Source organism: Balaenoptera borealis (genome assembly GCF_965194805.1).
Source record: "Balaenoptera borealis genome assembly, chromosome: X".
Classification (NCBI taxonomy): Eukaryota; Metazoa; Chordata; class Mammalia; order Artiodactyla; family Balaenopteridae; genus Balaenoptera; species Balaenoptera borealis.
In genome coordinates, this window is record NC_138881.1 from 6,417,822 (window position 1) to 6,433,166 (window position 15,345).

Below are 15,345 nucleotides of genomic sequence, written 5' to 3' on the forward strand. Positions count from 1 at the left end.
GTAAGGGAATAACCTGACGAATCTCTGTCCATGAAACGGGCCCTCACTGATTATTAGCCAAGCAGATGTATCATTAATTCAGAACACACACAGTCATCTCAACACAACTGGAGAAATAAACACGGAGCTATTATTAATATCCAGTCAAATGATGTCCTCCCACTATCACAGACTAAACTAACCACAAATGTAATATAGTTAGTATTCATCGGATCCCACAGAGGTTTTAAAATAGCATTGAAATAGGAACTGAACAAAATGATAGCCATGATAAAGTGACTCGGGAGGGATTTAAATTCTGCCTCTTATGAAACAAAAGAGATTAATTCACACTCAGTATAGCAATTGTTGCAAGAAACCTGCATAGTCTGATGTGGCAGAAACTAAACCTTTCTGTCCAAAAATTAATTGAATGGTGCTTGACTCAGAATATATTGAGAGAGCCAACGGAAGTGGATCATGGCAAACCATGACTTCAGAGCTGAGAAAACCCCATCACACTATCTTCTGCAGTCCCTCAGAGGTAAAAGCCCAGGGACGGTCCTAATCATAAATTCGCCGGCACCTTCAGACCCATGTGGTCCCATTTGCTAAGCACAGCACAGCCCCCTGTTGGCCAACCACACACAAGAACCTGGAGGTGAGATGCATGTGCCCCTGTGGCGAGTTGGGCACAGCGGGGCAGGCAAGCGACACTGACCTCTGGAGGAGCGGAAGTGTTTGCTGGGGGCGGTGAAGCCTCGGGTCCCGTGCACATTCACGGCCGCCACTCGGAACTGGTACCACCGGCTGGGCCGTACGTCGGTCAGTTGGACCCGCTCATCCGTGGTCTGAGGGGAAAGTCACAGAGCACAGAGAACCCCTTTATCCTGACGTGCCCATCAGGCCTGGCTTAGAAACACGTGCACTCACCAGCCCATTCAACACAGCCTTGCCCTCCCCTCCCCTCCTGGAGGAGGGCAGCCCATCCTGCTCGGGTACGGAAGGGCTGTCGGGGACCAAGGAATGCCTAGGGAAGGTTCCAACTGCTTGATTCCATTCACAGGTATTTCACCTCAAAGAGTTAAAGCTCTCTGGAAGTCAAAATCTCGTGACAAATGCTTGGGCTGTTTTAAAATCTGGTGACTAAATACAGCATTGGAGAGATTTCATCAATAAATTATACATATGAATGAATAAATACATGAAGTAATCATTACAGTACAGAGAAAATGAAATCAGCTTTAGTTTATAGAAGGGAAATGCCTCCTACTTGCCTGCCAAATATAGTTTTGGAAGTATGTATGTGAACCCACACACTTAAATTCTGGAAGTACATTGCAACCCAAGACTTTTTTGTTTAATTTGAGTAAATCATGTAAGATCTGCAAAGAGTCGTGTTCCTGAAGGGTGAGGTAGGTTTCGTCCAATAAAAGGCCCAGAGAAGAAAACTGGACAATGGGACAGCTCCACAGGTCTTGCTGTCCCTACAGCTATGTCCCAAGATATTAAACAACTTGAGCATCTTCCCACTGCCCTCCTCTTCCTCAAACTCAGGGCAAAATGCCTGCTTCCAGCAATGTCCTAGGGTAGACGTGAAACCTTGGCCTTGACTCCGAGGGATAAACGCCCGAGTTCTATGCCCTCATCCGTGCCAAGTGCTGAGCTCAGCTTGGTGCTCAGTGGATAAAACTGGGAAACAGAACTGAATTGAAACCCTCCTAAACCTGACTTTATAATAACTTATTGAAAAGGATCGTCATGTGTACTTTAACATTCGAAAGAAGCTAAGCATTTCCGAGATCAAAGGAAGAAGATGACCTCAAGCGTGGCTTTCTACCTCGTTTGGCAGAATTTAAGGCAACATTTTCATTGACTTGTTTGTCTAGTTTTAACCTTCAATTTAAGGAACTAAAGCCAGCACGCTAGCCACAGCATTTAGCAGACAGAGAAAGGAAGCATTACATGTGGTATTAACTAGTGAAAACAGTAATAATAACAGAAATGATAGTGCAAGGTCTTTCCTCTCTCCGAATAAGAGGATATGAAAGAGAAGGGCTTATCATCAGTTACTTTCATAAATCTTCAAATTTATAATCTGGAAATATTTGGAAATTGCATAATTTGGAAAAGTTACAAATGATACTGTAGCACTGTTTAAGGGAGAATGCCATGTAAACCAAATATAACTTTAGGCTGTATTCTGAACATCTTTATGTTTTGTTAAAGCACAATTTTTTAACAAAATAAGTATGGAATAGAATTGCTAAATTTACCTGACCAGTTTTTTTTCCCCCCTCTAATTTGTTTCTCTTAACATCACATTTCTCGTTGACTTCGGTGGTATTTAAATGATTTTAGTGTTTATCCTCTCTGAGATACTACTGTTGCGAAAGGGACCAAATTCTTCTTCTAAACACTTGAATACTGAAATGTATTTTATATTTACTGAAAAAAAATCATGGGAATCTTGTCCTTGGAGAGAAAAATGACCTGATCAACTTCAGGAGAGAATTTTCCCCTATGGACCTACATGTAGAGAAGGCATTTTAGTTGCTGAAAAGCATGAAGCAGTTGCATATTGGGAATTTATTCTTTTCTCCATCCGTGGCGTCTGCTTGCAGCTGGTAGTCCATTTAACAGCTCTTAAAAAGAAAGAAAATATTTTGCTTTTCACATCCACAAGACAGAGGAGGAAAAGCACTGAGCAGATAAACTCCAGGAGGGCTGCCATCCAGGTGGCCTACCAGTTGGTAAGCTGACCGAGAAGAAGAAAGCACTTAGGGGAGATTGATGAGCTGCTGGCCGCTTCCCACTAAGTAGTTTTGTGACATCAAATCTTCTTCCTCCCGCCACGAAAGTCCCATGCGGAATAGAGGCTTAAATGTAGGAGAAATAGAGGAGAAGTCATTGAAATGATCAAATAGCACGTTGACTAGTCCTACGGGTGTTGCACTTCCCTCACTCTAGCCGGTTTTAAGTTTATCTCAAGGAAGTGTAGTTCTCGGAATAAATGTGAACGCTCATTAGAAAACCGTCTCCCTTCCACGTGCGCTGTGAACCCATGAAGCCAAGTTTCTCGGGGTACCCGGTTATACCTACAGAGCCCATCCCGTCTTCCGCCAACATGCAGGGCACGTCCACCTTGGGTTACGTGATGCCGGCGCTCAGGTTGTTTTGACCGAGGCACAGCAAGCTAAGTTTCTCTCTGTGGGCGAAGGAGACACTACCTCAAGGGGAAAACAAAGCCTATGAAGCACTAACCTGGGCTACCGTCTGCCAATGCGTGGCGTCGTCTTCACTAGGATGGATTCCGTAATTCCATCTTCTTTGTACCACGTAGATCACAGGCTCAATTGAAATATTGAATTTTGAGGACCACTTAATCTCCAGCTGCCCGGACTGCAGTTCTGTGAATCGTAACTCCTTCCTGGGCTTCAGGGGGACACCTGAAACAGAACCGCGCCCGTTAAAACAGCCTGTGTGTGACTCGGAGTGCGGTCAAAGTTGAGGAAGAAAATCTACGGAAGAGACAAATCTCATCTCGTGACAACGGATGCTCTATTTCCTTTCTTAAAAGCAGCTTCTCCCTATCAGGGGTTCACATTTGAAATCTCCTGACACTAAGTTCAGTTTCGCTTTCCCATTTTTTTTAGAGGGTCTAAACTGATTCCTGATTCTGAACAAGGTAACCTCTGGAGTGACTCTTTTATGTGTGTTCTTCCAAGTAAATCCTGTCACCAAGCTGCAGCACCGGAGGCTAACCCGGAACCCACACGAGGCGACAGTCGTGAGGAGTCTTGAGTCCTTTTTCCCACGTAACGCGCTCCGTCTCTGCTGATAGATCCTAGGGTCCTTAAAACACGGTTCTCAAGTTTCCTCTCCTCTCTATCTGAGCGAGTTTTCCTTTTAAGGAAAACATTATAAAGCCCAATCCTCTCATGTGGTCAAATCTTACAAGAACGGTTTCCAAAGCATGGGTCTCGCGGATTCCCCAACTGATTGCTGGGCCTCTGCCCTATTGACTTACTGTCGAAAATTGGAAAAAGATGAATTTATAATGTTTGGTTTTGGCATGAGTGAGTGCCTGGCTTCAGAAGTCCCTCACAGGTGCCTCATTGGAAAGTAGTTCATCATTTTGATTTCTTTTTCCCCCTACAGCGCATGCAAGTTGCCTGGTAACTGAAAGATTTAAGAACCACGGTTCAAAATAGCAGCCGTTATGGAAAGGGAGTTTTAAAACGAATTTATAATACTAAGAGGATATATGAAACTAACTGAATTAGGTAGTCTATGGCATCATGATGTTCAATGCCATCCAAACCAAGAACACCAGTTGCATTAAAATCATTCTCTGCTGAGAATGAGCATTTGCCTAAAGCACTGACAACTGACCATTTGAAATGGTTAATTCAGAATGCTGCATTTATTTTTCCATTTCTTAAGTTTAAACTGAGAAAACTAGAAAATGTGCAAATACAAAATATAAGCTCTGATGCATGTTAGTGATGTGGCTGAATTCAACTCATTTCATTTTGATCTTAATCCAAGCCAAATCTTGTGTTGAGAAATTTTAAAGTCATTAAACACTGAGGAGGACAGAGCCGGATAATTTTAAAATGGCATATGTATATCTGCTCAAAAGCTCACTGACTCTCTTAAAAACTATTTTCTAGGGCTTCCCTGGTGGCACAGTGGTTAAGAATCCACCTGCCAATGCGGGGGACACGGGTTCGAGCCCTGGTCCGGGAAGATCCCACATGCCGCGGAGCAAATAAGCCCGTGCGCCACAACTACTGAGCCTGCACTCTAGAGCCCGTGAGCCACAACTACTGAGCCCACGCACCACAACTACTGAAGCCCGTGCGCCTAGAGCCTGTGCTCTGCAACAAGAGAAGCCACCGCAATGAGAAGCCCGCGCACCGCAACGAAGAGTAAGCCCCCGCTCGCCACAACTAGAGAAAGCCCACGTGCAGCGACGAAGACCCAATGCAGCCAAAAGTAAATAAAATAAAAATAAAATAAAATTGAAAAAATACCAAAAAGCTATTTTCTAAACAACCACAGTCACCGCCCCTATTGCATTCTCCATGTTGATTTGCCGGCGGGTTGTATCTGTACGTTGCCCTTCACTTTACCATAAAGTTGTCTCATGTGAGCCTTGCTGTGACCTCATCAAGTGGGTGAAGGGTGAAGTAGCTACATTTCAAGCACCAGGGAATTGAGTCTGAGGAAGATTAAATAAATTGCCTGGAGCTATGACCCATCTCCGGTTTCTCTCTGAATTTTCTGCCACATTTTGAGTTAGGAAAAGCCACTTAGAAAGGTAGAGAAAAGAAGTGGTTTCCGTAGCTCTGCAAGTCCCTTGGACGTTGTGATTCTAACGTCCTTGAAGCTCCTGGTTGGCGTGGGACTTCCCTCCTAGACTTTGCTCCTGCTGTGCCCCTGCAAGAGTCTTTTTCAAGCTCATGTCAGAAACTTCTCGGTGCACAACCTTACACTTATGCTTTCATGCCTAGAATATTTCTGCAGAGCGAGTGATTCTCACATCTACCCCCAGTCCCTCTCTGGGCTGCAGGACCTCATCCACCTGCACAAGTCCCCTCTCAAATGCCTCTCCCCGGATACGCCCCTCCTCCTGAGATGTAGGTCTTCATGACATCTCTAGGCTCTTGGACATCGAAGGGTTCCCAGAACCTTCTGTCTTGTGCTTGCGCCTACCAACATCCTGTTGTTTTACTGCAGAGCATAATTTCAGGAACCCCTCAGTCATCCTGTCTCCATGGTGACCACCTGTTTTAGGCACTTTCCTCTCCTGTCTGGACCCTCACCATAGCATCTAACCCATCTCTGGGCAAGCCAGTCTCTTTTCTCTAATTCCCTCTTCACCGTATTTCTGGTTATTTTCCTCAGGTGGAGGAGAGAGGCTCTCCTTCCCTTCTCAGAATGTTCGAGTGCATCCGTTTTCTACAGAAGGGAGGGAAACGTCTCTGCATCTCACTCGAGGCACTCGTCTTCACCACCGCCTCCCAGTCATCTTTCAGTTGATCTCGTGGTACGTTTTGCGCGTCTGTCACACACGCTGCCTTCACACCCAGCTTTCCCACAAACACACTGTCAGGCACTCCCTGCTACCATGGCCTGTTCATGGTGTTTTCTTCACTCTGAGATCTCTGTCCTTCTATTTTCTGACCACAGACCCTGGAATACTTCCAGGCTCAGTCCAAATGCCACCCTTCAGAGCCACTCTCCCTAAAGCTCCCAATTGGAAATAAAGGCTCCATTCTTCTGCCAGCTCTTCAGCATTTAACCTGTAACTGTCGAAGTGCACTTAACTGCCTCTCTCCACAGCCAGCGTGTTTAATGATGTCTGTCTTCCCCACAAAGCTATAGCCCCAGAGGTCAAGAACCATGTCTCCTCAATTCCCACGTCACAATGTCCTCGTAGAGAGCGCTCTGCAATAGCAAATGGCCCGGAACTGTTCATTGAAGAAACAGCCCAACCCGCTTTCTTATTCTTCTCTCAAGAATACACCTGGGGACGTAAGAGGACTCGGAACATTTACACACATCTTTGTGACAATGGTAAACCCCTCTCCGCTTGAGAGTCACGGAGGGGAAGAAGAAGACTTATCACAGGCGTCCGGTGCCACCTTCTCTGGCGTGTGTATCCTTTCAAGGAGCTCTCATCTCCTTTTCTGTCAAGGTCCTATGGCTCAAGCATTCCTTTACTTACTATTTAAAGAGAAGATGGCTGGTTAGTTCCTGAACCTCACAGAGCACTTTCTCTGAGAGCGCTGTCTTGGCTCTCCATGTGTACTCCTCTAGCGTAAACGCAGCTACGGTAAATCCTCAAGTCACTGCAGCACCCTGAACTCGTCAGCAGCAGAGCTGCATCCACACCCCCATGCTCTGAGGCTTCAGTCTTGAAGATCATTCAACTACCAAGAGCCTTCCTGCAACATGATGCGCGTCAGGGCACTGTCAGTTCAAATTCCTTCATTTAAGAATCTCTTTAATTATGATGTGCAATGGCCTTGCAGTTTGCATTTTAAGAGACGGTCCATCTGGTTTGCATTAGGGTCAGCTGGCTCCCCTGATTGGGAGTAACTGCAGCCCTTGGCTGTAATTGTGTGCAGATGGGGCTCAGCCCTGGACCCTCAGCCCTCACGTCAGTCCTTTCATAGTCCTCACGAGCTCACCCAGCATCCCGGCTGCATAACCAGATGCAGAGGATGGATCTGTCCTCAGTGTGGTTTTTATTACGTAAATGACTAGGATCTTTCTTTTTTAGTATTTTTGAACGTATTAGTCATCTTGAAATCTAAACTATTCTGTTAAAAACTTCATAAATCCTATCACATAACATCCCACAATATATGACAATATCGGTGCATTTTTTTTTTTCTTTAAAACATAACAAGTATTCTGGTGAAATCAAAGGAAGAGAAACCCAATGCTTCAAAAAATGTTGAAACTATGTGATAGAAAACTCAATAAAGACAGACCATCAGCAGCTGCAAATCACCACAAGATCTGACTATTCATATAAATATACTTGTCACAAGTCTAGGTATGAAAATGCAGCAAGATATTGTGTTCCGGGCTTTCCTGGTGGCACGGTGATTAAGAATCCGACTGCCAATGCAGGGGACACAGGCTCGAGCCCTGGTCCGGGAAGATCCCACATGCCGCGGAGCAGCTAAGCCCGTGAGCCACAACTACTGAAGCCCAAGCACCACAACCACTGAAGCCTGCATGCCTAGAGCCTGTGCTCTGCAACGAGAAGCCACCACAATGAGAAGCCCATGCACTGCAACGAAGAGTAGCCCCCGCTTGCCGCAACTAGAGAAAGCCCACGCACAGCAACAAAGACCCAACGCAGCCAAAAATAAATAAAATAAAATAAAAATAAAAATAAAAAAAGATATTCTGGGGCTGCTTCCCTGGGGGCGCAGTGGTTAAGAATCCACCTGCCAACGCAGGGGACACGGGTTCGAGCCCTGGTCCGGGAAGATCCCACATGCCGCGGAGCAACTAAGCCCCTATGCCACAACTCCTGAGTCTGTGCTCTAGAGCCCGTGAGCCACAACTACTGAGCCCACGTGCCACAACTACTGAAGCCCACACGCCCTGGAGCCCGTGCTCCACAACAAGAGAAGCCACCGCAATGAGAAGCCCGTGCACCGCAACGAAGAGTAGCCCCTGCTCGCCGCAACTAGGGAAAGCCCACGCGCAGCAATGAAGACCCAGTGCAGCCAAAAATAAATAAATAAAATAAATTAAAAAAAAGATATTGTGTTCCAGGGATAATATCTCTCATAAAGACAACTGTACTCAAGGAATTTGTGTTTACATCACATTAAGGCACTCAGTCACTATATTCAAAATGTGAAAAGTTAATTTGTGAAAAGTGGCCCATCTCTAAAATCCTGAGGTTTATATATTTCAAATACTAAGAGATTCATGGAAATAGTAAATCAACTCCATCATCACATCAGATCTTTTTGGGAAGAAACAAACTGATATAGGGTTAATTCCTGGTTAGCACCTGGTAAAGGAAAATGAGTGCTGTGTCACGGCCACCTACCTAACTGAAGACCACAAACTACTCTGAATCTTTACATTTGGAAAACAAGTTCAGCTTTTCTCTTTCCCTCCCCAAACCAAGTGTCCCAGTTGGGAGTGAGGAGAGGCAGTAAGATACTAAAGCATCACCTCTAGACAGAGGACAGTCCAACTATGCTGTGAACCAGACCTAAAATAGGGGAGGATCAAAGGAAAACCAGTGCCCCAACGAACCGGAGCTTGTGTTTCACCCATAGAAGACCAGCTTGTGAATTTCCCACAATCTCACGAAGGTGTGCGTGTCAGAGACTAGCACCTTCGAGGCTGGTTTACCCACGGTAACATGGTCAAGTCTTCCAGGGGGCTGCTTCTAATAGTCTTTACTTGAAGGGTGAAGGAAAAGCTCTCTTTTGTTTTCCTTTGTTTCAAACCCTAACACCAGTCTGTAAAGTTAACTCAGGCGTCAGCCAAGGACAGTTCTCACAGCATAACCCAAATTAGATGCGCAAATGTAACGCGGGACATTCTGTTGATCATTTTTTCAAAACACACAGTGTTTTGAAAAACTCAAGTTTCCAGCATATAAAGCCTTCGAAGGTATGAACTCAGCCCACACCCCATCTTCCTTTCTACAAAAGTGGACCAGACAGAAAGGATATATGTGTTTCCATGTATTTAAAAAATTTTTCATTAACTCAATAAGCGATAAAAGGAAAAACAGGACAGCGGATGGCACATAGCAATTTATGACAAAAGTTAAGAAAGTGATTGGCCCACTTCAGTGAGTGCGTGCGTATGACCACCTGGACGAGGAACTGCTGGGCCGGGTGGAGGTCGGTGTCCTTCGATTTTGCACCCCGGTGCTCACCCAGTACAGGTCATAAGCAATGGCAGGCGCTCCTCATAACTCCTAACACACAGTCAGCAATTACTAACTGAGCTGAAATGTGTCAGTACTTGTAGACCCAGGTGACATCAGTCCCTTTTAAACTCAAAATGGGGGAGACATTGAGAAAATGCCCTTTGGGATTTCCTATGAGATGACACTTCAGTAAGTAAATAATGAATGAGTGAAATGGACGTGAGGAACTTACAGGTCTGCCCAATAGAATTTGGTTCTTCACGAGGTATATACTCTGTATCTAATTTAAATATTACAACTCCACAAATTAGTTGGAAATTAAGTTCAAAGAAAAAAAGCTCCATGTTATTTATGACCCTAAAAAATACTGATAAATCAGGGATTGTATTCGATTTAATCTATTTGATCTTGATCTTTTACTTGAGCTATAATATAATAATAGCGGGGTGCCCAAAGAGGGCTTGAAGTTTAGGGTCCTATTCCAGTAGCTGGAGAGAGTCAAAATAAACATGACAGGAGAGCTGGCCCGGGTGGGAACAGGCATTAGCTGCGCTGCTGCTGCCAACCACGGGGTCCCCTCAGAGGCGGCCTCCGACCTCAGCCTCCGCACTTGTGAACTGACAGCGGGGCTGGTCCAGCTCAGCCAGCGGTAAAGCTCCCTCTTCCTAAGGAAAGTGCCTGCACAGACCTAGCGTGAGCAGAGACAGGCAGGCAAGCTCATTTCCCAGCGGTCGTTTTGGGGCACTAAGAGGGCACTTACGAAGGTGAGAAAGACAGTGACAGCTGGGCCCCCAAAGATTGTCAGGTTGATTTGCACGCACGTCGTCTGGCTGGATACATGTTTTTCTCCTCACAAAGCCAAGCGCTGGGTCAGGAAGGACCCTTTCCCAGAGAGGCTGGGGCCATCAGCACCAGAACCCTCTTCTGATTACTGTCAGATGCTCCCAGGACATGGAAGCCAGCCTTCATTCAGAGAGCAAGGAAAAAAAACCTCTAGGTAGTGTGTGTGTATATATATATATATTTTTTCAAAATAATACTATTTTATCCTTGTGTTCATTATGCAAAAGTCATTGTCAGGTCAAGAGAGTCTTTTTATTCTATTTGTGGTTAGCCCTCCATGAATTGCCTCTGTCCACAAACACCCAGGTCAAGACTTACTTGTAGTAGAAAGGTGACTTCAGCCCTTGAAAAAAGCCCATCGTATTAAGTTTAAATTGCAAGTTATCTTTCAATCATTAATCATTTATCCTGGCCCTTTATAGAATATTTCCCTTATTCTCGGTGAACCAGGCATACTTGAAATTCATACTGACTCTTCACTGCTTTCACATGAAAAGCATATTTTAATGTATATTGAGTCCTTTAACTGCCTTACTTTTAAAACAAAAAAGGTTTTACAAATGGGTTTTCAACAATCATTCTAAAAGCATCCTATTTTTATGGTAAATGCTGATACTTAAATAGCAAATGATCTGTAATAACAGAACAGGTTTCATAATAGTAGACTTTTAAAAAATTAAATGGTGTTAGATTGGGCAGAAGTGATTTTACGTAGTTTATAATAAAAGGCATGGAAACAATAAAACTTTAAATCCATTAAGGAAACGTCAGTCTGTTAAGAAAGGGAAAGCAGCAATTATTTTGAATTTGAGACAGTATTTGTGCCAGGTTTCCAAGGATCTTAGGGGAAAAAAATAGAAAACTGGATGGATTCCATAGATTTCAGATAAGAGTATTTCCAAGTGGCAGCTGGAGAAGGATGGCGCAGGTATGTGACTTCTGGGAGACCTGAATTGTTATAAGCCTAAGAATGGACTTCTGAAAATAGTCAACGAGCCCATAATTCAGAACCGGCATTGCAACAACATACACTTGGTGCGTGAGAGGGAAAGTGAGAGAGAGCAAGAGAGATTTCTCTTTCTACTTATAATGAATAATGCCTAGTGACTGATTCTATTTTTCTCTTCAAATTAGACCCAAAAAAGTAACGAAATGTTATGTCTCCCGTAGTATACTTTTTGGCGTGCCAAACTGTACATAATACAAGAGCGTCGGTTTAACACACAAGAACTCTGTCACACTTACAGAAAGAGGCGCGTAACAGCATAAAGGAGTTAAGTGCTCTAGAAACTGCCTATGGATGTAAACTGTTACATCGGCTAAATTGTTTGATAACTTGCATCCCTGTCTTTTGGAAGAGGGCAATTCCTCCATCTGGGAACTTAAGATACTAATCAAAATATTTAAAGCTCCCTGCAAGCACACTTCTGTTCTTGGATTATGCCAACCGAAAACCCACAATGCTCATGCGTCTATCATGCCTTTTTCAGCTGGGCCCCGTCGCCAGCCTATTTTCCAAGGATTTGAATACAGTTACTCCAAGGTAGCCAGTGGCACTTCATTCATTTACTCATGTTGGAGAAAAACACAAAAAAAGTCCCTGAATTGATGGTGGCCTTCCTACATGTTAACTTCTAAAAGAATTCATATGATATAGCCATTATTTTATAATAACTTTAAATGGAGCATAATCTATAAAAATACTGAGCCACGATATTGTACACCTGAAACTAATACTGTAAATCAACCATACTTCAATAAAAAAAATAAGAAGAATTCCCATGAAGGATTTACTCCACCCCAATATGAGTTCACTGGGGCTGATTTCTATGGTCCAGTAAGTATTTTCAGATGTTTGTATGTGGCACAAGGTAAATTTTCTTACAGTTCTCTCTTTCCTTCCAAGTCACATCTTTGACACCCTCCCTCACACGCACACAAACCCCCCTGTGGCCCTGGAGGTCCCCTCACCTACTCCGCTCTGCTCCTTACCTTTGTACAGAGTCTTGGGCACCTGGCAGGTGTGTCCACATCCATTGGAACAACACTTCTTAACCCCAGAGCACTCATTGTCCGCTTCACAGCTTTCGACACAGGCGGCGGCAAAGCCACTGGCTTTCTCGGGAGCTGGGCAATCCCCCTGCTTTACCGACAGGATGTACTTGAGGAACTCACAGCTGGTCAGGCATTCATAGTTCTTCTTGGGGAACAGAGGCTGGGAGAGAATAGAAAAAAAATTCTCCCGTTAAAGACACATGGAGTCTGATTTCCAAGACATCGGAAAGGCAGGTCAAAATTCTTACTCCATCAAATTCTCCCTTGAATTGTTTACAAGGTAAATGTACTTGCTTTCTTTCCCCCTAAAGAAGTGATCTTTTATGCTAATTTTTTAAAGGACTATGACCCATGACTTAGAGCTTTATTTTACATGCAACAGATACACATCAATTACACATACACGCATTCACAGATTATTGTTACATTCTGAGTTCTGATATTGTAAATTTAATGTACATCGAGACATCAATACTCTGACAATTAAATACCAGGGAAAAATTTCACACTCTTAATTACCAAAGGTGGAAAACTAGGAACAGTAGCTAGAAAAAGCATAATTTCAAGGTTTGAATTAGAATTGTAGGTGAGAATAAAATTGATTGTTAATAATCATATATAGGGCTTCCCTGGTGGTGCAGTGGTTAGGAATCCGCCTGCCAATGCAGGGGACACGGGTTCGAGCCCTGCTCCGGGAAGATCCCACATGCCACGGAGCACCTAAGCCCTGCGCCACTACTGAGCCTGTGCTCTAGAGCCCACGAGCCACAACTACTGAAGCCCACGTGCCACAACTACTGACGCCCATGCGCCTAGAGCCCGCGCTCCTGCACCAAGAGAAGCCACGGCAACGAGAAGCCTGCACACCACAACGAAGACCCAACACAGCCAAAAAAAATTAATTCATTCATTTTTTTTTAAAAAACAAAGTTTAAAAAAAATTTTTTTAATTAATGATATATAAAATTTGAAAATAACATGAATTGACTGGATTAAAACAGTGTCTCAATTCAAGAACTTTCCAGGTAAAACAGAAGAAAGGTCATGCTTTCAATACTGACGTACCACAAATCTGTAACTAGTTAATTTAAAAAAAAAAAAAAACAATTTTATAAACATTTAAAGCATCATCAGTTCTTAAGGCTTTTCTCTCTTATTCAATTTCACAGCTCATTTTTCTGTTAGCTGCTAGATGTGTTTTACTTCATTGGTTTTTGAAGTTCTAAATTCAGGTCCAAATCTAAGTTAGGAATCAAAGAAGCATGTGAAAGGATCTGGAACAATTATAGAGTTTTGGCCAGCTTTCCTCTTTCAACAAAATGTATACATTACATGCACTGAAAGAAAATACTTAAGTTACTAAAATCATTGGCCCCTGCCACACTGGCTGAGATTTGCAAGTAGACATAATTTTATTAAATCTGGCAAGTGTTTACTGCTTGCTAAGTTAGCAATCACAGGGACTTAGTTTGCACTACGTATAATCAAATCAACTCATGGCAAACTTCTTCACACATGAAAACGGAGTATAACTTGGGAATCAGATAACAAAGTAAGGGCTGTCTGTTCATATGACTCTAATCATCTTCATGCCAACCGCCACGCCCTTGAACTGGGAGGGACAGGAAAGCAGGAGCTGCTATCTCCTCCCCTTACTGATTTACTCACCGAGCTAACGGGCCAGAATTAAAAACACTGGAGGAGACAGATCTGCAACATTTGTTCCCACTGAGTGTAAAAGAAGAATGATCATAGTTAGCACAATAATTTGGATCTTCCAGTTGATGTAGGGTTGTTCTGTACAATTCTTTTCCTTTTGGCTATGGATTCAAAAATGTGATTTTTTTTGGGGGGGGTGGGTATTTTGAGGTCCATGGAAACAAATCGGGAATCAAAGAAAGTTCCTCTCTGCACTGGAGCTTTCTAGACTGGTCCCTGAGCTTGCAGTGTTCCAGATGACATTATGAATATTATATTAGATTGTGTACACGGAGAACTAGGCAGTGCTGTACCAAGTTAGCTCCCAACAGCTACTCAACAGGACTGGACTCATGGATGTATCTTTTCTTTTCCCACTGCTACATGTTTCCTGTTTAACATTTCCAAATTCTTCTGTTATTCTGATCATAACGTTACAAGAGCCAAAGACAGAGAGCTAGCTGGCTCGGTTTCTCCTACGGCGTGACCATCCACAAGTCTCCAACATGCCTCCACCAGGCCCAGCACTGAAATCTGCAAGGAGGGAACTGGGCCCCCTTGGAATTTATAAGAAAGAAATAGTCTTCAGTCCTTGAACTTAAATGAAGATCATCTTACAAATACGTGGATTTGGTACAGTAATCTTATAGAGGCGTTCTACTTAACTGATCTATTGTTCAGCTCTACTGAAGGCAAATTTTGATGTTCTCTATCAATTATCTTGGATAATCCTCTTGCATTAGGTTGAAAAATATTAATGGTCTGAATATAAATTAGAGAACATATGGTATCTGTACACAAGGTCTCTCCCCATGTCTTTAATCATTGCTTAATGAGAATTTACCATTGAATGGAATAAGGACAAAAATGCTCATAGGTGATAGAAAATGATGTGTGAACATTAGTACTCTAGATATAAAGAAAATGTGTAAATTGGTCCCCTGATCACCAGTTGGAAATCCTGCGAGCAAAAGATCATTTGGGTGCAGGAAAAGAAACTTCTGACCTTTAAGCGTGTCATATTTCTTGTGCCATTACAAGTTAATCACTCATAGACTTGTCAGGAGGGATGTGAACATTTTAGCAAAGGTGCGGGTTACCCAAATCACAAGGAATGTCATGCCCCTCAACTTCACAGAAATGAAAACACGCGTGACAACAACAGATGCATCTACTAAAAGCTGCATTTCTTGTTTATATAACTGCATCCAGTCTGTTAAGGCAAATTATGAATTATAAAACTATGTAACTACAATTCCTTTATAAAACTATTCATATGGATAATTTCACACAAATAACCGTTTCGCCAGGTCACTGGCTCAAGTTTAAAATTTGGAGAA

General features: G+C 43.3%; 2 protein-coding genes across 2 annotated transcripts in view; one reads left to right on the forward strand and one right to left on the reverse strand.

Annotated features, from left to right (window-relative positions):
• Positions 1-7,903, forward strand: part of LOC309619949 (uncharacterized protein) — a 552,071-nt gene extending 544,168 nt beyond the window's left edge. The window contains exon 8 of the mRNA XM_082375953.1: positions 4,656-7,903. Within this exon, the coding sequence (XP_082232079.1) occupies positions 4,656-4,757 (102 nt within the window). The 3' untranslated portion in view covers positions 4,758-7,903. The remainder of the gene's footprint in view (positions 1-4,655) is intronic.
• The window catches only part of ANOS1 (anosmin 1), a 189,803-nt gene that overhangs the window by 41,382 nt on the left and 133,076 nt on the right, over positions 1-15,345 (reverse strand). The window contains exons 4-6 of the mRNA XM_082375654.1: positions 12,245-12,467; positions 3,244-3,428; positions 701-830 (exon numbers count right to left, since the gene is read on the reverse strand). Of these exons, the coding sequence (XP_082231780.1) occupies positions 701-830; positions 3,244-3,428; positions 12,245-12,467 (538 nt within the window). The remainder of the gene's footprint in view (positions 1-700; positions 831-3,243; positions 3,429-12,244; positions 12,468-15,345) is intronic.